General features: G+C 37.8%; 1 protein-coding gene across 2 annotated transcripts; it reads right to left on the bottom strand.

Moving 5' to 3' along the window:
• Window positions 1-1106: 1106 nt before the first annotated feature.
• Window positions 1107-22382, bottom strand: LOC110457912 (amiloride-sensitive sodium channel subunit gamma-like). 2 transcript variants are annotated; one of them, XM_021509373.1, is made up of 13 exons: window positions 22262-22379; window positions 18198-18259; window positions 16438-16876; window positions 15090-15223; window positions 13997-14077; window positions 13013-13104; window positions 12207-12370; window positions 9905-9994; window positions 8351-8550; window positions 7910-7967; window positions 7169-7257; window positions 2507-2582; window positions 1107-1557 (listed from the first exon to the last, which is right to left on the bottom strand). In XM_021509373.1, exons 3-13 carry the CDS (start codon window positions 16867-16869, stop codon window positions 1420-1422), a joined length of 1554 nt encoding a protein of 517 aa, XP_021365048.1. In that variant the 5' UTR covers window positions 16870-16876; window positions 18198-18259; window positions 22262-22379; the 3' UTR covers window positions 1107-1419. The 2 variants fall into 2 exon arrangements, with proteins under 2 accessions (XP_021365048.1, XP_021365049.1); XM_021509374.1 differs by lacking the exon at window positions 7169-7257 and having other exon boundaries at window positions 1476-1557; window positions 22262-22382.
• Window positions 22383-23241: the final 859 nt, after the last annotated feature.

Genomic DNA, 23241 nt, shown 5'->3' with positions numbered 1-23241 from the left:
ATTCATAAAGATTATACTTCTTTAGTAATCTGACAATGTCTGGTATGTAACCTTTTTGACTATATCTATTAACTTTATACATAAAATATCTCAAAATGAACACTCTGCAGATTAAGTTACTTCTTTTCATTCTGCTGATCCTGCCTAAAACAAAAGCTTTTTGATATCGATATACGCCTCTATAAAAACCCATCCGATTAAAGAAGTACCCTTATCAGTTCTTGTTCTTTTTCCGAAACCTTGGATTGGCTTAACAATAAAATGTTTGGCTCTCCCTTACATCAATAACTCAGTATTTAAAAGTACCCAGAGTGCACAACCGTAAAGTGCAGACGGAAAGATTTTAATTTTTACAATTTTAGCAACATTTAATGGGTTTAGTGCGCATTGATGTGCCCCAGAACGTAAAAGGGCCATAGTACCACTTTTTAATTTTTTAACATCACTATATAGTACTTATACATGAAGGACTGATAATCACGTGATACAGTGAGTATAGGGAACTAATGTAACAACACTACAAAGCACTTATAGGACTGATGGTCATGTGATATCGTTATCATAGGACCAACAGTCCAACATCACAGTGTTAATGTACTGATTGGACCAATACGTTTATCTTCATACATTGTATTTATTGTACTATACCCAGTTCTGAGGATTTCACATAACATAGTATGTATTGCTATCACGTGACATCGTACTTACAACGACGTCACATAGAAAAATAATTTGAAAAAATGTCTTCATAACCAGTTTAACCAAACATGTTGATAAACATATATAAAACAATATGTATGTTGTTTATATATACATTGTATAATATATACCAGTATTACAAGGAAGCCACATAATTCCCGACTTATTGTTAAAACGTTTGGTCCTCCCTTAAAGTGAAAACTGGCGAAATGACAATTCACGAAACCGCAAGGCATTACAATAAATACCGTCGAATTTAAATTGCACAAGAACACATAATATTTCCCAATAATATCATGATGACAATCATGGGACTTGCCCATAGTCTTAATTAATGCTGCATCCCCCGAAACCCTGTGTTGTAAGTTTGTAAAAAGGAACAAGCACAACTATGTTAAGTAGTCAAACCTCTCCTTTATTGTCAGTATTTAGGATGTAGAGAGCGAAAGTGAGCGTAACCCCTGGCTATCGAGGATGGCCAATCGACGGGTGAGTTTGATATGGTAGCGAATACAATGTTATGGCATTAATGTTAGGAGTACCGGTAATTAACAGTGACTTCTTCCGTTCTCCTTCAATAGTATATGAATATATATACGGGGTTTGTTGGTGGTCGAGATAGCGTCTTCCATTTTGCCTTCCTTCACCAAAGGTATACGGTACAAACGTATGCCTATCGTTGTGTTTATGGTGCTGACTTCTGCGGTCACGTTTGACGGGCTACTCTCTCTCAATACAGTTGTAGCAACCCCAGTCACAAATCTCTACTAGAAGTTGGACGATTTCAAAAATACTCAACAACGATAAGCCTATCCACAGTCCGATGGCTCCTCCAAAATCAGACGCAAATTGAGCAACCTACAAGTAAACGAGAATTTACAATAGTATGGCCGATTTCGTGATGGTAATTTGTTTATATAGATATATATGCAACACAAGAGTTGATACGCCAATAAAATGAAAATGGTATATCTTATCGTTAATAAACGGATAATTGAAGATCATATACTCACTTCGACTAAGCTTTATTACATTTGTGAACTTTTTCACAAGAAATCATACAGAGGACCACTGTACATCATCCTCGATATCAACGAGTTACGCTCATTATCGCTCTCTATACCCCTGGAATATGTCATAGCAAATTGAAGGCACGAAGATAGTTGTTTGATTGGTCTCAGTTAAAAAAACTGACCAATCGCTGGGCTGATACCTGTCCTTTGAAGATTACAAAGAAGAGACGCCCGACTTCAAAGCCTGTCAATTTTTACCGTTACGTGACTGCGCGATTCTTTTAATGTATGTCTTGTCAACAAGGTGGCGCACACTGAGCCTTCAATTTTGCCATGACATATTCCATGGACACAGAGATCGAACGTGAGCGTGACCCCTGGATATCGTGGATGCGGCAATTGGACCTCTGACAGACATCATTGTACGGGGATTTCTTACAAAGACAGGACAAATACACGACTTGGACTGAAACGATATACTCTACATGCAGTGATGTAGTACATATTTATGTCTATCAAGAGCAAACAAATAAATTGGCAATATGTAGAGTTTTCTGCACGAACTTAGGTGATTCCCAAAATGAATGTTGATCCACCTGTTACTGAACGTAAATGTCGAAAATACACGCTCTGGTGTTAGTGTTTTGATTTACAGTAGGAGTGTTTTGGTCAATTACGTTTTGAAATCGAGACAAACGATATAAATATAGCTGTTAATTGTTTAACTCGTAAATATGTGTCGATTGTGTTAAGAATAGAATCACATATATGTTAAGTTTGGTCGATTTGATTACCTCAATTGCTGGACTCTCCATTATCTTTTCGTAGTTAAGTTCCTCAAAATAAACCACCAGTTTGATGAAGTTTTCCCTGTCAAGTAACAGAAACAAAATACTGTCAAGTAATGTTTGTACTTTTGCGAGTCCCTTTCTGACTATTGCTTACAAATGAAATCTTAATGTTGATATAGATGTTTAAAGTAGTATACAAAATGCCGATTTACCATTGACAGGTAAACCGTTACTGAAAGTCTGTCTCTTGGTACTGTAATGGTAACACAAACTGAATGGAGAACAAAGCATACAAGAACCTGTCATGTGTAACCCGACATGTAGTACAACCTACGGTAACTGTCTACTGTAATCCAATCTGTAGCACAACCTACAGTAACTGTTTGCTGTAACCCAACCTGTAGTACAACCTACGGTAACTGTCTACTGTAACCTGACCTGTAGTACAACCTACATTAACCGTCTGCTGTTATTCCAATTGTAGCACAACATACAATAACTGTCTGCTGTAACCCGACCTGTAGCACAACCTACAATAACTCTCTATTGTTACCTGACCTGTAGCACAATCTACAGTAACTGTCTACTGTAACCCGACCTATAGCAAAACCTACATTAACTGTCTACTGTAACCCGACCTATAGCACAACTTACGGTAACAGTCTACTGTAATCCAACCTGTAGCACAACCTACAGTAACTGTCTACTGTAAACCGACCTGTAGCACAACCTACATTAACTGTCTACTGTAACCCGACCTTTAGCACAACTTACGGTAACTGTCTACTGTAACCCGACATGTAGCACAATCTACGGTAAGTGTCTACTGTAACCCGACCTGTAGCACAACCTACGGTAAGCGTCTACTGTAACCCGACCTTTAGCACAACTTACGGTAACTGTTTACTATAACCCGACCTGTAGCACAACCTACGGTAAGAGTCTACTGTAACCCGACCTTTAGCACAACTTAAGGTAACTGTCTACTGTAACCCGACATGTAGCACAACCTACAGTAACTGTCTACTGTAACCGGATCTGTAGCACAATCTACAGTACCCGTCTATTGTAACCCAACCTGTAGCACAACCTACAGTAACTGTCTACTGTAAACCGACCTGTAGCACAACCTACGGGAACTGTCTACTATAACCCGACCTGCAGCACAACCCACGGTAACTGTCTACTGTAACCCAACCTGTAGCACAGCCTGCGGTAACTGTCTACTGTAACCCGACCTGTAGCTCAACCTACAGTAACTGTCTACTGTAACCGGATCTGTAGCACAATCTACAGTACCCGTCTATTGTAACCCAACCTGTAGCACAACCTACAGTAACTGTCTACTATAACCCGACCTGCAGCACAACCTACGGTAACTGTCTACTGTAACCCAACCTATAGCACAGCCTGCGGTAACTGTCTACTGTAACCCGACCTGTAGTACAACCTACGGTAAGCGTCTACTGTAACCCGACCTTTAGCACAACTTACGGTAACTCTCTACTGTAACCCGACATGTAGCACAATCTACGGTAAGTGTCTACTGTAACCCGACCTGTAGCACAACCTGCGGTAACTGTCTACTGTAACCCAACCTGTAGCACAGCCTGCGGTAACTGTCTACTGTTACCCGACCTGTAGCACAACCTACAGTAACTGTCTCCTGTAACCCAACCTGTAGCACAACCTACGGTAACTGTCTACGATAACCCGACCTGCAGCACAACCTACGGTAACTGTCTACTGTAACCCGATCTGTAGCACAATCTAGAGTAACTGTTAACTGTAATCCAACCTGAAGCACAATCTACAGTAACTGTCTACTGTAATCTAACCTGTCGCACAACCTACGGTAACTGTCTACTGTAACCCGACATGTAGCACAATCTTCGGTAAGTGTCTACTGTAACCCGACCTGTAGCACAACCTACGGTAATTGTCTACTATAACCCGACCTGTAGCAAAACCTACGGTAACTGTCTACTGTAATCCGACCTGTAGCACAACCTACGGTAAGTGTCTACTGTAATCCAACCTGTAGCACAACCTACGGTAACTGTTTACTGTAATCCAACCTGTAGCACAACCTACTGTAACTGTCTACTGTAATCTAACCTGTCGCACAACCTACGGTAACTGTCTACTGTAACCCATCCTGTAGCACAGCCTGCGGTAACTGTCTACTGTTACCCGACCTGTAGCACAACCTACAGTAACTGTTAACTGTAATCCAACCTGAAGCACAATCTACGGTAACTGTCTACTATAACCCGACCTGAAGCACAACCTACGGTAACTGTCTACTGTCTGTAACCCGACCTGTAGCACCACCTACGGTAACTGTCTACTGTAACCCGATCTGTAGTACAACCTACTTTAACTGTCTACTGTAACCCGACCTGTAGCACAAGCTACAGTATTATATCGGTAACTGTCTACTGTAACCCGACCTGTAGCTCAACCTACAGTAACTGTCTACTGTAACCGGATCTGTACCTACGGTAACTGTCTACTGTAACCCGACCTGTAGTACAACCTACGGTAAGCGTCTACTGTAACCCGACCTTTAGCACAACTTAAGGTAACTGTCTACTGTAACCCGACATGTAGCACAACCTACGGTAAGTGTCTACTGTAATCCAACCTGTAGCACAACCTACAGTAACTGTCTACTGTAACCGGATCTGTACCTACGGTAACTGTCTACTGTAACCCGACCTGTAGTACAACCTACGGTAAGCGTCTACTGTAACCCGACCTTTAGCACAACTTAAGGTAACTGTCTACTGTAACCCGACATGTAGCACAACCTACGGTAAGTGTCTACTGTAATCCAACCTGTAGCACAACCTACAGTAACTGTCTACTGTAAACCGACCTGTAGCACAACCTACGGGAACTGTCTACTATAACCCGACCTGCAGCACAACCTACGGTAACTGTCTACTGTAACCCGATCTGTAGTACAACCTACTTTAACTGTCTACTGTAACCCGACCTGTAGCACAACCTGCGGTAACTGTCTACTGTAACCCGATCTGTAGTACAACCTACTTTAACTGTCTACTGTAACCCGACCTGTAGCACAATCTACGGCAACTGTCTACTGTAACCTGACCTGTAGCACAACCTACGGTAAGTGTCTACTATAACCCGACCTGCAGCACAACCTACTGTAACTGTCTACTGTAACCCAACCTGTAGCACAGCCTGCGGTAACTGTCTACTGTAACCCGACCTGTAGCTCAACCTACAGTAACTGTCTACTGTAACCGGATCTGTAGCACAATCTACAGTACCCGTCTATTGTAACCCAACCTGTAGCACAACCTACAGTAACTGTCTACTATAACCCGACCTGCAGCACAACCTACTGTAACTGTCTACTGTAACCCGACCTGTAGCACAAGCTACAGTATTATATCGGTAACTGTCTACTGTAACCCGACCTGTAGCACTACCTACAGTAACTGTCTCCTGTAACCTAACATGTAGCACAACCTACAGTAACTGTCTACTGTAACCCGATTTGTATCACAATCTACAGTAACCGTCTATTCTACGGTAACTGTCTACTGTAACCCGACCTGCAGCACAACCTACGGTAACTGTCTACTGTAACCCAACCTGTAGCACAGCCTGCGGTAACTGTCTACTGTAACCCGACCTGTAGCACAACCTACAGTAACTGTCTACTGTAACCGGATCTGTAGCACAATCTACAGTAACCGTCTATTGTAACCCAACCTGTAGCACAACCTACAGTAACTGTCTACTGTAACCCGATCTGTAGTACAACCTACATTAACTGTCTACTGTAACCCGACCTGTAGCACAAGCTACAGTATTATATAACTGTCTACTGTTACCCGACCTGTAGCACAACCTACAGTAACTGTCTACTGTAACCCGATTTGTATCACAATCTACAGTAACCGTCTATTGTAACCTAACCTGTAGCACAACCTACGCTAACTGTCTCCTGTTACCTGACCAGTAGCACAACTACAGTAACTGTCAACTGTAACCCGACCTGTAGCAAAACCTACGGTAACTGTCTACCTGAAGCACAACCTACGGTAACTGTCTACTGTAATCCAACCTGTAGCAAAACCTACGGTAACTGTCTACCTGAAGCACAACCTACAGTAACTGTTTAGTGTAACCCGACCTGTAGCACAACCTACGGTAACTGTCTACTGTTACCCGACCTGTAACACAACCTACATTGTGAGTGTTTGTAAACCAACCTGTGTGTTGTAGCTCTACTTTTATGACAACCTACATTGTAAAACTTTGTTGCAACTCGATCTTCACGAGTTCATGGAGATACCTTCGCCTTTCTATTCTGAAGGAAAGTCACCTTTTGAAATTGACGCATTGAATCAAAACGTGAGAGGAGATACAAAAGCTTTCACGCATTTTAAAGATTCTGCAGACATCTTATATACATCCTTCAAATTACAGAGCTGTTTCATATTTTAACAATACCCAGAGCACATCCACTTAGATTATATCAGATACCCATTATATTAATATCTTACAGAGCGTATTATACCTTTCCATGTGATAAAAGATGTGAAATATTTACATGTATAACGAAAGTGTTTGATTTTTTATGAACACGTTATGTACATATATATTCAAATAGTGATAGTTTACCTTAACTCGGCTTTGTCTGTTATGTTAGCTAAATGCTGACAATCCTGAACCTTACGTGGATCTTCACATATACTTTGCACTAGCACTGTCTAATAAAACGAAACGGGGGAAAATATTCAATTACATAAGCAAAAACTGTCAAGAAGTCTCGTTAAAATATCTGAGCTTTATATATAATGATATATAATGGTATATAAATATAATGATATATACATATAAACCTCTCCACTGCGCATGACGGACAGTACGTTGGGCTGACTCGTGAAAGAGAGATGCTTTTTAATTTTGAGGGTAAATTACATTGAGAATTCTACTTTTATAGCTGGAACTTCGCTAGTAAGGCACCGTGAATAACATAATTGAAGGCATATTTAAATCTCATTTAACCCTAACCCATGACAATGACAGCTTGAAGCGAAATAATAAACTAGTAAATCTTCAAAAATATCGCAATTTAAAACAAAATTATCATATAGCGACAACTAAAACAAATATACTTGTAAATATTTAGATTGCTCTCAAAAGTCATATTTTGAAAGCCTCCGTTAACGACACGTTAATCTAATTTGCTTTGAATACCATGGTCATGGTATGGTATCATAATAAGTTTTGCAAGAGTTCGACAAAATACGCTTCCTCAAAAAACTTTGCCAACTGTGAACGACATTTACTTGGTGATGTGAAGTTGACCTTTATTCCTGTGACGATAGACGTAGACAAAGTTACATATAGTGTACGTACCGCGTAGTCCCGTGTCGGCCATTGGCGGGTACTGACGCCACGCTTGTAGTGGACCTCCCTAGATACCAAAACAATATATATATATTGCAAAGGAGGAAAATTCATTTTCGAAATACAAACGTGTGCATTGTTTCACATATATGATTATTTGCAATACATTGTATCTACTTTGAAATTGCACATGTACATAATACAGGGCGTACGGCAAAAACTAATTAAAAAAAAAAAAATACTGTTAATGAACTACATTATATTGTACAGTTTTCCTTCTCTGTCGCAGCAATGTGTCAACGCAAACGTTTGGGAACACAACATGTGCTGGACATACCAATGGTGGATTTTTGAATACTAAAGCCAATTTTTCTTTTAATTTAATTGGTTTGTCTCCACCAATACTCCGGAAGCAGCTTTTATACAATGTAACTTAATATGATTACATACCTGCATTCTTGTTCACATTTACATGGGATGATTTTATCCGCAAGTTTTTGATAGACTGAATGTTGGCATGCGAGTTCTGCAGTAGTGTTGCACACTTCCTTATCGGTGATGCCAGCTATGTAGAAAATCTCTTGCTGGTTCATGTCATAGCACCCACAGTCTGTGAGCAAGGTTTCCTGTTGACACAGGTTCTGACAGGCCTGAAAATACGTAAGATAATATTTCCTTGTCACACAGGTTCTAACAAGCCTGAAATATACCGGTTCTGGCAAGCCTGAAATATACCGGTTCTGGCAAGCCTGAAATATACAGGTCCTGGCAAGCCTGAAATATGCCGATTCTGACAAGTCTGAAATATGCCGGTTCTGACAAGCCTGAAAAATACCGGTTCTGACAGGCCTGAAATATACCTGTTATGACAGGCCTGAAATATACGGGTTCTGACAAGCCTGAAATATACAGGTTCTGACAAGTCTGAAATATGCCGATTCTGACAAGTCTGAAATATGCCGGTTCTGACAAGCCTGAAAAATACCGGTTCTGACAGGTCTGAAATATACCTGTTATGACAGGCCTGAAATATACGGGTTCTGACAAGCCTGAAATATACAGGTTCTGACAAGTCTGAAATATAAGGTTCTGACAGGCCTGAAATATACAGGTTCTGACAAGCCTGAAATAAACATTTTGAATGTAAGGCTAGGATTCTGGTCACAAAGGTTCTGACAAGCCTGGAATAAACGTAAGATTTAGTGAAGTGATATCTAAAAAAAAAAAAAAAGTTTAAATTCTTACTTTTTATTTTGATCAATTATCTCAGATATGTTCGATAAACTATCGGCGTTTTCCAATCTTTTCTGTTTGTGAATTCTATCATTTAAAAGATCATATCAGTCCGGTGATGACGTCCATGTTTGATTTCTAAATTCAAATGATGTTTGAGTTTGGCATACAATATATATAATTTCACCCCTTCAGTACCTCACAAGATACCATAAATCTAGTTTGCCATTAATGTAAACTAAATTTACTCGGGGTTAATTTCTTAACCGAAAATTAGCCCACTCTTATCATAAACGGATAGATGAGTGTACACGTCTCGTTTCCGTCTTCCGATTTTTATATCTCCGGTTCAATATAGATACATTCAGTGTTCAATTCGTTCACAATGCTTACTGTATATGTACAATATATACCTCATTGTTGATTTAATATATATTTTAATCAACTGTATAACTAAATATACATGTAATATATGTATCCTAATTGTAGTTTTATAAATAAAGTTAACATTTAATATATGTTTTGCCCTTTTATCAAATCATCCTTCTCGTTCACGGGTTAAAACAAGTACATGGCGAAAACTAACATTTCATACTTATGTTTTCATGTATATACAGTTTGTATACATATATTGAACATATTTCACATACAAATACAAAACCGAAACAGTTGCCTCAGTTGTGTATAGACCTGCATCAACAGATTAATATCAACTAGAATCAATGATGAATGTTAGAGATTACTTACCCATCATTGTATTTTCATATTTACCTTTCTTGTGTATTTTCTTTTGTACTTCTGTTGAAACGACGTTCCTAGATCACACGTGCCATACGGATAGCCAATTCTATTGATGTCTAACTGTAAACAAACAAAGCATGCTACACGATACCATACTGATAACTGACACAACAGAACGTAACACATGTAAGACAAAATTATCAATGTTGACATCCTAGCTCTCCAGCACACACGCAGGCATACAACACACATAGGGAGATATTAGCCAGGTGGCATAGGACTAGTAGTTAGCGCCTGATATGGCAGCTCCTGCGAATTCCTCAAACATTGTATATCCTAAATGTATTAATTGTATATCTATGTACTGTAAAGCGCTTTAGAGTGGCTTATATTAGCTAGATAGGGCACTATATCAAATGTTGTATATTATTATTATTATTATTATTATTATTATTATTAATGCCTTTTACATATGTTTGTCGCAATAATATCTCTCAAGAGCTAATGTTCTTTGTTTACATGTATGCAATTTTAAAGTTTCTTGTTTCCTGTAACTTAAACTTCTTTTGTTTGTTTCCAATATGACAAAGTATTGCTAGCAGCATGTCAATTTAAAAGATTTAGATTTTGGAACAGCCTCAGGTAGTTGTGCAAAATAATTCCAAATATAAAATAAATTATGATAATTTTCCATCATAATGATGACAGCATTGACTTATGGAACTGTTTGTCAAATAAGCTATATTTGAATTATGTTTCAAACGACATAAATAAATCATACATATCGTAGTCAAATAAGTAAGTAATTAAACCAGCAACAAGTAATTAATAAATCAACATATATTGCTAATCACCAGAGCATGAAAAAAGGAGAGGCGATACGATCGGTACATAAGGCTGTACACCATTTAATCATGATGTTTATGTAAGAAAGCTTAATAGTCCAAATACATTGCAGTTGGTGTTTTAAGTGACTATACGGAGCTTTTGACATGTGACACTTTCGTATGAAAACAATATTTACACAAACATTAGGTACAGCAACTTAACAGATTTGTCACATCACTGTGGTTGGAGCGTACATGTTTCGATGGACATGGAAGGTTTGCAGGATAGGTACACGTACATGTACAGTCACACCAGCAAGGTTGAGAAGGAGGTACCAGACACGTAAAGAGGGAGGTACCAGACACGTTGAGAGGGAGGAACCAGACACGATGAGAGGGAGGTACCAGACACGTAAAGGGGGAGGCACCAGACACGTTGAGAGGGAGGTACCAGACACGTTGAGAGGGAGGTACCAGACACGTAAAGAGGGAGGTACCATACACGTAAAGAGGGAGGTACCAGATACGTTGAGAGGGAGGTACCAGACACGTAAAGAGGGAGGTACCAGACACGTAAAGAGGGAGGTAACATACACGTAAAGAGGGAGGTACCAGACACGTTGAGAGGGAGGTACCAGACACGTAAAGAGGGAGGTACCAGACACGTAAAGAGGGAGGTACCATACACGTAGAGAGGGAGGTACCAGACACGTTGAGAGGGAGGTACCATACACGTAGAGAGGGAGGTACCAGACACGTTGAGAGGGAGGTACCAGACACGTTGAGAGGGAGGTACCAGACACCTAAAGAGGGAGGTACCAGACACGTAAAGAGGGAGGTACCAGACACGTAAAGAGGGAGGTACCAGACACCTAAAGAGGGAGGTACCAGACACCTAAAGAGGGAGGTACCAGACACGTTGGGAGGGAGGTACCATACACGAAGAGCAATCCAACCCCACTTTTATACCAAAGATTTTCCTATGAGCCGTTTCAGCAAATGGTAACGGTTTATTGGCACATTGGAAACGCTTTTATAACGCGACAACTCGCAACTAATCTCATATCATTGATCTTTGTATTTTATAACGCCTTCCTTGGTACTACCTCACTTTTGGCAGTGTTGCCGAACTTTTGCCTATGAGGAAGGCGATTGGCACTGACCCTTGGCCAGGACATAAACCAGCAAATGTTCTTATAAATGGTGATTACTTCTACCTGCTATACACTGACCAGGTGGAATACTGTGCTGGGTGCTTCTGGCATAGTATTGCAGTCTAGTAGCATTATACCACTGGCATAAGATCTGCGCAATCGCAAGGAGTAAAGTACACCAAATACCGCCCCCATAACGCACATGGAGGCACGTCCTTGAATGACCTTAGCTGTTTTTAAGAGGCTTTAATCAAAACATAAAAACCGAAGCAAATTATCACTTCTAAACTTACATCTGTTACAAATATTGTGGCGATAAAGAAGTCTTTATCACTTGAGTAATTCACTTACCACTTCTAAACTTATATCTGTTTCAAACGCCGTGGAGATGTAGAAGCCATTTCTGTGAGGGTCGGGGATAGTTCCCGGGGAATGGATATCCACCCGGAGTCCGTAACCTTGAGTGATCCCTTTCAGATAATCCCGATAGTTTACATCCAGGACTAGCTTCAAGCCTATCAAACATAAGCGCTTAGCTTTAATAAAGGATCAGTGCCGAGTTCCCATGGCGTAAGGCGTTTATAAAAAAGAGAGTCATCTTATGAATTGCTGTTATATCTTTGTATCAGATGCTCCATCAGCTGACGCGTGATCTGCATTACCAGGTTGTCTCTTGGTCACTAAATCCTGATTATCTCCCTTTGTTCTAATTGGTGCCACACAGAATGTACATGTAGTTACACACGTTATATAACAATGTGATCGTATACAAAAGTATATTGCAAGAAGCTTACTTTGTGATAAAACTGTGCTTTTTTATACGAACCGTGACAGAGGTATTTAAAAAAATATCCATTTGAAAGTAAGTTGATTTAAACATTTATTGTTATGACCTCAAGGAAGTGTTTTCCATATGGAAATATTATTTTATTCAATCAAAAACCCCTTAAGGAAGCAAAAGTCAGACCCCGTTTTTCAAACAAAATAAATTAACTCTGAAACAAAAAACCCTTAAGGGATGTTAAATTTTTTGTACCTCTGCATTATTTCGAAATAAGTGTACACATCATGGCGTCTACTGAGCTATAATCTTGCATCCACAAAAAACGATTTGACTTGGGGACGTTTAAACGATTAACCTGGGCTGTTTGACTTACTGTGTGAAGGCCCAGAGTCTTTACTGATAAAATCGGTGGATTCTATTGTATAACAGTTTCCATACTGAGGGGTGTTGAATAAGGTGAAGTTTCTGTAAGACAAGCAGTACGTATATATAGATATCAGTTTACACGATAAGAGTACCCATTGTCTTATACAAGATATAAATGTACACGATAAGAGTTCACATTGTCTTATACAAGATATCAGTTTACACGATAAGAGTACACATTGTCTTATACAAGATATAAATGTACACGATAAGAGTTCACATTGTCTTATACAAGATATGAATGTACACGATAAGAGTTCACATTGTCTTATACAAGATATAATTTTCCACGATAAGAGTTCACATTGTCTTATACAAGATATCAATCTCCACGATAAGAGTTCACATTGTCTTATACAAGATATGAATGTACACGATAAGAGTTCACATTGTCTTATACAAGATATCAATTTCCACGATAAGAGTTCACATTGTCTTATACAAGATATAAATTTCCACGATAAGAGTTCACATTGTCTTAATAAGATATCAATTTACACGAGGAGAGTACACAATGTATTATACACTTATTTACTAAATACGTTATCGATCTCTGTTACTAGTTACCACGACAAAAATATGTCTGTATACATTTTGTTGTTTTGAATTAGTGTTTATATATTTCCCAATTTATGCTTGAACATTTCCGGCCAATTTCATAATTTAAGACATAAGAATTTATTGCCTGTTTTTGTTTCCCTCCACTGAGAGCCAAGTTTTTAAAACATTTTGTTTACATTAATTGCAAGAGGTTTATGTTTTGGAGTCAAAATAAATATAAAAGAAAAACCCCAGAGAAATAACGCTTTGCGATGTACAATTAGAGATGTAGAAACTGTTATGCATGCGTAGTAAATAAAAAGTTCTATGCTGTAGAAATGGTGTAGATACCTACAATGTTTTATGAAGAATACCATAAAAATATACATACGTGGAAAAGCAGCTTTGTCCCTTGTAGGAACAGTAGATAAGCATGTCCTCAATAGAATGACCTAGAGCAATGCGAGTGTCCCTGTAAATACAAGCAACGTCAGGGTCTCATCCTGAAGGTTTCGTTTGCAATACAGATAAACATGTCAATAATGATAATGCATTACCAGATACGTGTATCTGAGGTAGCGACATATCACCAGTCGCTCTGTCAAGAAATATTGGCAAGAGCTATTGGTTTTTGTTTAAATATTGGCCGTTGTCGTTTATAGCGATCCAAACGGTTTGACCGGAGGGACATGAGGTGTTCGTTTATGGAATAAGGTTGGACCAAGTAATATAATGCTGCTTTCATGCGAGCCTTGACACAGCCTCGCAATGCCTTGATTTATACCCGAAAACATTACATTTAAAAATTGACAAACCGGTTCGTGCCGCATAAACGAACAGGCCCATTGTCAATATACCGGGACAAAATCTGATATCAATGTCGATATAAACAGACAAAATAAGGAACCGGGGAGACAGAAACAAGGACAGACATTATAAACACAACCTTAACAATCAGAGGTCTTAACAAAGTGCTTCCGGCTGATTAACTTCCCCTGCACCACATTTAAACCAGTCATGCTGCATCCCGTAATATCCAGGCACCACATAGACAAACAAGTGTGTTTTACTCTGACTCATAATGGTGTACGATCAGGTTGCGCAGACAGCAGCGCTTTAGGTTGTTCCACGAGCAGTGTCTTTTACCTTCAGATCATCTGCCAGTGTAGTTAAGTATGGTCTGGGTTGGGTATTATACAATTGCTGTGCTGTGGTATTAAACGCCACATGACTCGTTTGAAATACTACCCATAACAAGCAGACCACCTATACAACCTCCAATATACACGTACTGTATACGTGCGTACACCATCACCAGATAGTGATGGCTCTCTTACATACAGGGAAATACACTTATAACAGAACAGAACAGGTAACATACATGTCATTCCTTAATCTCCGCTCAGATTTAAATAATTCTAGATGTTTAATTAAAGATAATAAGTTATGTCAAGGTAAGAGATAACGGTTTGTGAAACTCTCAACTGTTCTCCTGCATATATAACCGTTCAAATTCACGTTCCAGAGCCGTCACGCCGTCAAGGGGCTTGTTTTTACTTGATGTTAAGTTCAGCTCCTCTAGGGAGTTGGTGAAACGTTTCTTCCTCTTGCCTTGGGGCTACAATTTCAATCATTAGTCACGATATATAACAGAAAGCGTAATGAAACACTGGGGACATGTTTCATAAAGATTTCTAGACATGTTAAATCTAGTTTGTTATCTGAGGTGACATAACTGTAATATACATGTAGTTTGGTAGTGGGTTGACGTAAGTGTAATAGAGTTTGTAAGTGGGTTGACGTTATTGTTATAGACTTTGGTAGTGGGTTGGCGTTAGCGTAATAGAGTTTGTAAGTGGGTTGACGTTATTGTTATAGAGTTTGGTAGTGGGTTGACGTTATTGTTATAGACTTTGGTAGTGGGTTGGCGTTAGCGTAATAGAGTTTGGTAGTGAGTGGACGTTAATACTATAAAGTTTGGTAGTGAGTTGACGTTATTGTTATAGAGTTTGGTAGTGGGTTGACATTATTGTAATAGAGTTTGGTAGTGAGTTGACGTTATTGTTATAGAGTTTGGTAGTGAGTTGACGTAAGTGTAATAAAGTTTGGTAGTGAGTTGACGTTATTGTTATAGAGTTTGATAGTGAGTTGACGTTAGTGTAATAGAGTTTGGTAGTGAGTTGACGTTATTGTTATAGAGTTTGGTAGTGAGTTGAGGTTAGTGTAATAGAGTTTGGTAGTGAGTTGGCGTTAGTGTAATTTAGTTTGGTAGTGAGTTGAGGTTAGTGTAATAGAGTTTGGTATTGGGTTGACGTTAGTGTAATAGAGTTTGGTAGTGAGTTGAGGTTAGTGTAATAGAGTTTGGTAGTGAGTTGAGGTTAGTGTAATAGAGTTTGGTAGTAGGTTGACGTTAGTGTAATAGAGTTTGGTAGTGAGTTGACGTTAGTGTTATAGAGTTTGTTTAATGTAATATAGAGTTTGTTCAGCTTTCCTTTACATATGGGGAAACTGTAGGAACGTAATAGAAACTATTATTTTGATGTTTTTATATACTTTTACATGCTATGTTAATACAGCTCCCTGTACCCAAATGTAGCTATATTGTATATTTGCAATATTTAACGAAAAATAAAATTGCTTGTGTCTTGTTATGTATCTTGTACTTTATACATGGATATTAACGATTACTGTTCTACACTGTTGACTGACCGAGATGGCTCCTTTATAGTGGTGGGCCATTTACTTTCTTTGGCAAAAGAAGATATTCAAAGCAATTCTTCCCTAGGCTATAACGCGCTGCTTTCTTTTGTCGTAATAATTAATTTATCTTACCTGCGTGTTTGTGCTACTGATCCCTTTATATGCGTCTGTTAAACGGGGATCTAGGTCAGAGGGGTCGACTGCATCGACCAAAGCTCTGAGAGGGTCGCTGTCACTTAAACCCATGATCTCGGAATTTCTCACCGGATTTACATTACAGAAAGTTAAAGCGGGCATCTGTAGATTCTTGAAGCCCAGTTCCACGGATGTCTGTTTAGGCCAGGAGAAGTACTGGTGACACAAATAATACAGATGAAATGCCATGGCCACTAGGGCTAGCACCAGTAATATCGTCCACACTATTTTAGCACCTCGCAATCTGGCCGAAAGAATATAGGAGGGACCTTGCATTGATGTCTTTCCGGCGAAACGGGTCATGACACCGGCGAAGGTTTTTCGTTTACGAATTCCATCTGTTGGAGACTTGGTAGTATTGGAAGACATATTCCACCTGTCCGAAAATATGAACAAAGGGCATTGTTGTCATATGAGAAAAACACAGGCACTTGTAAACAATGGCATTGTATAGATGCCTATTTCTTGATTAAAAGAAATGTTATTAAGATATGTAAACACTTAAGATAAACGGGCAATGCAAATATTTCTGTAAGACAATCGATTAAAAAAAATATTCTAAATTTTACACGAACTTAATTACCGACGTCACTGAAAGTATAAATGTTGTATGACCCCATGCTGTATGACTCCGGGAGCTAGGCTTAGATAACTATAGCACAGGTCCAATTAATAGTAAAAAAATTACTTAAGGACGTTAAGGTCCGTGGCTTGGAATTGTTTATTGAAAATTTGAAAAAGAAACTTAATCGTCCCGGAGCCAAAAATTGTATTTCTGGAGGTCCGTACAGGTTATTTAAGTTTAACTATGAGGTAGAAAATTAGAATATGTTAGTAATGCCTAAATCACATCTTAGTGCGCTAGCTAAGTTTAGGTGTGGGGTTGCACCGATACGCATCGAAACAGGCCGGTATGAGAGAATACCTTTGAGTGAAAGAAAGTGTTTCGCGTGTAAAAGCGTGGTAGAAACAGAGAGTCATGTTTTAATAGAATGTAACTTGTATGATGATCTCCGATCGGGTCTATTGCAAGAGGTCAGTAAAATCACAAGTGATTTTTACAATATGAGTAAAGTTAGTTGTATTTCTAAGCAACCCTTACTTGGCGAGGTCCTGTGCCAAAACCTGTGTTAATATTCTTTATCGGCGTCGCAACTTGCTCTATAATTAAGCAGTTATGTGTCTTTTAATGTCAATTATTTTTATATTTTAATATTGACAAAACTTTTAATTTATATTTATGTACATATATGTAATACTTTAACAGTCTTGAGTGATAGGGGAAGAGTGAGTGTCTCGTAAGTCTAATAAAGACTGGATGTAAGAGTGGGTGAGTAGACATATTTTAGAGATTGTAATACTTGTACCTTTTACATGTGACACTATAATAAACTAATTTGAATTTAATTGAGTTGTATTTACTTGCAACCCAAGCAATGGCGAAGTACAAGTATATATAAGTGGCAGATAGTTAATGCACAGGTTATAAATACAGGGACCATTTAGATCTGTATCTGTAGGAGACGTGTACGAGGAATAAATTATCACAAGTACAACCCTTGCATTGTATATATTTAAAAACAAATGTATCAAAACACACGTTAACTGTAGTGACTATACAGGACCATCTGCAGAATTCGAAAGTTAATTTACAAACTTCATTGATCATCTTTAAAAATTAACAAACATAGCCTTACCCCTTTCCTCTAAGTCGCTCCGTCAATCCCTGCCTGGATCAGCACTGTGCAGTCTTGTGTGTCTATTAAGTTTTGATCAAGAATACGATTTATTTATTTTCAATTCAAATGTTGGTATTGTTACAGTATACAATGTATACAATATATTGGCCGTGTCCCAAGGCTGTTGACCATTGTCTAGTATTCGGCCAAAGACAGGGTCAACGCCTATGGAGTTTCAACAAAAGCATCGGCCTCCGCTTGGAATTTCAAAACAAGATAAATCTAAAAGGTGTGGCTATAGGAAGCTTGAATCAGGAACAGTTAGTTTCAGAATTCATTTGATGATACGTGGGACCTCATTGGCTTACACCTGTGTGGGTGTTAAAGGGGCCGTAGTACAATTCCTCTCAAAACATTTAAATAACACGATTACTATAAAACTGTATCAGCATCGTGTGAAACATACTCCTACTGTTATTTTGATACCAAATATTACACTATTTCAGAAAGGAATTGTCCTTTCTATTGAAGATTTAAGCAGAAAAGTGTGTGAAAATTCATTACGAATGAGAAAATTTCCATTTTTGACACGGTAATTTACATAGTTCTAATACGAGTCTATGTTCCGTAAGCTTAAAAGTTGGCTACTGATAATATCTTTCAACATCAGGAATTTAAAAAAAAATACAACCGGTAAATTTGTCATAAAACACTTTTGACTCAAAAAAGAAAACCATAGTTTTCTTTCAACTTTTCCTTAAGCTTGTGTTTCTTCATGACCAAAAGTCCCTCGGTCTTGATATTTGGCAAGTAGGTTGTTCATGTGATTGGATTTAATTTTTGTAAACGTTGATAACCTTGACCTGCGTTCAAAGTCACAAAATTCAAATGTGCTAAAACAAATTTTGTATAGGGAGTCAGACAAGGATATCTTTTCTTTCTTTCTTTATTTAGAGTTAACGATATAAAATAATGTAATACTCCTTCATGTTTTGTTTAATGAATGGGTAGTAGGCAAAATGAAATAATAACTAGATCAGTAAGCCAAAGGCTAGATAATACCCCCGCTCCTATATAAACCAAAACTGTAAGCTAAAGGCTAACTAAAGCAAAGCATTGCAAATCAATCCATAGCCTCCCACCAGTTATGATTTCTTTATTGACTGAGCTGTACACCTATTTAAGTATATAGGTCACTGACATACTTCCTGTACTCCCTCCCCATGCCAAAACATACTTGCAAACCAGATCTTGTTATCCCAAATAAACCACTTTTGTTTAAATCGGCCTAGTGGTTAAGGAGGAGTTGTCAGGACAAATATTTATAAATGAAAAAATATTTCTCTGATGCACGACATCAGGGGGTAACTACCATATCTGTAGACTTTCATTGAAATCGGCCAGACAAAAAATCTGAGGCAGACAAAGTTTTTTTCACCCAAAGGCCATAACTCATTTTTAAAGGGTCGAAATGAAAACATACTACTTAGACGCACAATGGCAAGGGGTAGTTACCATACCTGTAAACTTCCGTTGAAATTGGCCCCATAGTTTTGGAGGATTTGGGTGGACAAGTATTGTTGAACAAAGGGCCATTACTCCGTAAAAAAGGTCAGATTAAAAAAATAATACCAGGATGCACAACTTCAGGTGGTAGTAATTGGTCCATTATTTTAGAAGGCGTTGTCCGGACAAACGTTTTCTACAGACAGACGGACAGACAAGCTGATTCCAGTATACCCACCTAACTTCGTTGCGAGGGTATAGTTAAATGTATAATATTTTTACTATTAAGATTTTTTTATTGTTTCTAAATAGTTGCATAACTTTGTCTATAACACAATCTCAACCTTAAGTAGTTCTCCAGAGGAAAGATTAATATGGCAGAATACATGTTCGGAATGAGTTTTTACTGCTTCACATAATTTTAAAGCATGCGTAATATAATAAAGTGTTTTGGTATGATACAAAAACAGAAAATGTATCGGTATTTGACATGATAAACATTAATAACCAAATCCCCATGATAATGTGGCATTGATCATGTTTGGCATGCTAAAAAAGTACTTTACCGGTTTTGATATTATATATATAAAAAAAATGATTCTGTAGCCAGAATACATATATGGAAAGCTTTTATAGAAGTTTAAAATATAGACTACTTTTGTAACAATATAGATAGGCAAGTTGACAATGTTGGTTATATTTTAAATTTTGTGAAAATTTTGCAAGTTTTTCTTATAAAAGTATCACTACGCTTATTTCATGAAAACAAATATGACATATTTAGTATCAAAATAACAGTAAGTATGTATTCTGTACACTACCGTAACTCATTTTCAAAATAACATTCGCCTGTGGCATTTACCTGTCATTTTGTTAGGATACCACTATCATTCAACCTGGTGTTGTGCAAGGAGGTCCACTACGGTTATCAGTTGTAATTATGAATAATCATTTATGCAGCTATTGATCATTTTTATGTATCTACATATGGCAACAGAATAAAAGAAATCAAAGTGGGGGCCAAATGTTGACCTCACCTTTCAACGGAACTTGTCAGCCATTTGTTGATATCCGTGGCTTAATGACTATACATTGTAGATCTAACGACGGCCGGTATCTACTAGTTCGGGTGTTAATGCCATCATTATTGAAAACCAATTAATGTGGTTTTAACAAAATACATAAGAATGTATAAACAAATCATTAACTGGAAAGTAGCTACGTCTGCATGTATATACAAATGTCAAGGTATTCACGATATGGGTCTAAATACATTTTCCGATAAGAGAAAACGAAGATTTGTTTTTGTATTTTAGCTTTGGACTCTCTACTCTTCCGAATTTATTTCATGCCTTAGATAAACCATTACCATCACTATCTTTATGTAAATCAACACATCACATACTTTAAGGCTATGAGAGTCATGTATCTATTTCAGATTTGATTTTGTAGATTGTCTGTTGAGAATTTTGCATACAGAGATCAGACACCTGAGCCCGTCTTAACGACACCGTTCTCATACTCCAACACACCAATTGCTGAAGCCAAACTTGCTTTGGTGATAAACGTAAATTCATGTTTATTCTTTCCATTTGAGTTTTAATTATCTGTGCGCACGATGGACGTTGTGCGATAACAATCGTGGTTGGTGTAAATTGAGGAGTGCCTTAACAATTTATATGGTTTCGTGTTCGATTCAAACATATAAACTTGATTTTTACGTATGTTTCTATATTCTAGCTACATCTATAAACTTATCTTTCTGCCTATACATTCTTATTTTTAGAAATTGTGTTTTCTGTGTTTTTAAACAAACTTAATCGACACATGTAAACTTACAACACGATCCCGTATACAGGTAAACATTACCAAATCGCACAGTTGTGCGGAGAGAAGCGCACAACAGGGCGAACGATTGTTAAATCGCACAGTTGTGCGCACCATGTGTGGACGATGTGCGGACGGTGTGTGCACGATGTATGCACGTTGTGCGCACGCTATTTTTGGTGCGTTGTGCGGTCACACAACTATACCTAATATAAGTTTTGATACTAATTTGCCGATAGAACATCCAATGCATTTACATACAGGCATCACGTGACAAATGTTAGTCCGTGCAATTGAACAGCCTAATTGTAATATCTAGGTTGCTTTGCTTATTATTGCTTCTGGACACTGAGGTAGACACAAAACCATTCCCATTATATTTTACTTGGTAAAATACATATAATTATTTATGGTATCCTGGAAAATATAACTCGAGGTTCGAAAATGTTGATATTAAACAATTCAGTCCGCAAGCGGCCTTTGTTAATTATTTTTTCAGTCAGTTTCTCACCCTTGTTATATATAAATACAATTCAGTTCCCATGATAAATCTCTAAAGAGGTCATTTTGTTTGTTTTTGTATATATAATTTATATATCTATTATTGTTTTTATGTCATCGTTTCGTGTTTATTTTTTCTGTGTCTCGATAAAGGTGCTGATTGGTCCGAAAATTTGACAATTTCCTTACCTCATATACATATATATATATATACGTTGATTATTTTTTTTATAAAAAAAACCACTTACCGTCACAGAGCGGGTTTTCTTCGTGTATACTGCTTTGTTTTTTCCGTAATAAAGATTGTTTGTTTCTCTTTTGCGCTGAAATTATAATAATGTGGTTTATGTAGATCGTGTACTTCTTAGAGTTCAGTTCAGTCACAAAGGAGGACGATACCTGTACACATTGGATATAGTTCCGATCCTTCGAGACTGATTTATTAAGACGGTTCGCGATTGGTCAGCTAGCATAGTTTCAGGTAGATTCAAGCATATCACACCTGCCGGTTGAAATAACAGACCTGTGCTCTAAGGGGGTTAGAGGTGTGATCGAACACCACACAAGTTCTGTATTCAAGTTCAAGTTCTTTATTACTTTAAGTCGGTTGACTTATCAGTCATAACATATATACAAAACAATACAGAGACAACATACAATATGATACACACACACACACACACACACACACATACACATTTGTCCAGTAGTGTTTTGTTTGTTTGTTTCCCAATGTTGAGAGTATAACTGGTAAATCAAAACAAGCAGCACAGATTATGATTTTGCAATGGTTGATCAAAAAACCGGTATGATGAACATATCGGAAGTTACAACTAAAATGTGAAGTTTTCGAATATTTTATCTCCGTGTTACTTTGAATTTTCGCTTGTTAAAATACGTGTGTCAGCCTCCAATCACATATAGACAAAGAACTTCCGTCTCTAAATTCAGTTTCCTATTTAATCAAAATTACATAAAATTACACGATTACATATCAGTAACAGTCAGTAATGTAAAAATCTAATTTTTCATTAGATAGTTCAGTTTTAATCCATATATAAACCAAGAACTTAAGCAGGTTTACTTTGCCTCCATCCACATTATAGACCAATTATTTTAGCAGGTTTACTTTGCCTCCATCCACATATAGACCAATTATTTTAGCAGGTTTACTTTGCCTCCATCCACATATAGATTAATTATTTTAGCAGGTTTACTTTGCCTCCAT

The sequence above is a fragment of the Mizuhopecten yessoensis genome, unplaced genomic scaffold (genome assembly GCF_002113885.1).
Source record: "Mizuhopecten yessoensis strain PY_sf001 unplaced genomic scaffold, ASM211388v2 scaffold9369, whole genome shotgun sequence".
Taxonomy (NCBI): Eukaryota; Metazoa; Mollusca; class Bivalvia; order Pectinida; family Pectinidae; genus Mizuhopecten; species Mizuhopecten yessoensis.
Note: the sequence above shows the minus strand (reverse complement) of the source record. Positions and strands in the feature narration are given on the sequence as shown.

Coding starts and splice junctions, on each gene's coding strand:
- LOC110457912 (XM_021509373.1), bottom strand. CDS start 16,869: ATGTCTTCCAATACTACCAAGTCTCCAACAGATGGAATTCGTAAACGA. Junction 15,224..16,437: donor TCAGTAGCACAAACACGCAG/GTAAGATAAATT, acceptor TTGAAATTGTAG/CCCCAAGGCAAGAGGAAGAA. Junction 14,078..15,089: donor TTATATATGCAGGAGAACAG/TTGAGAGTTTCA, acceptor TTGTATTTACAG/GGACACTCGCATTGCTCTAG.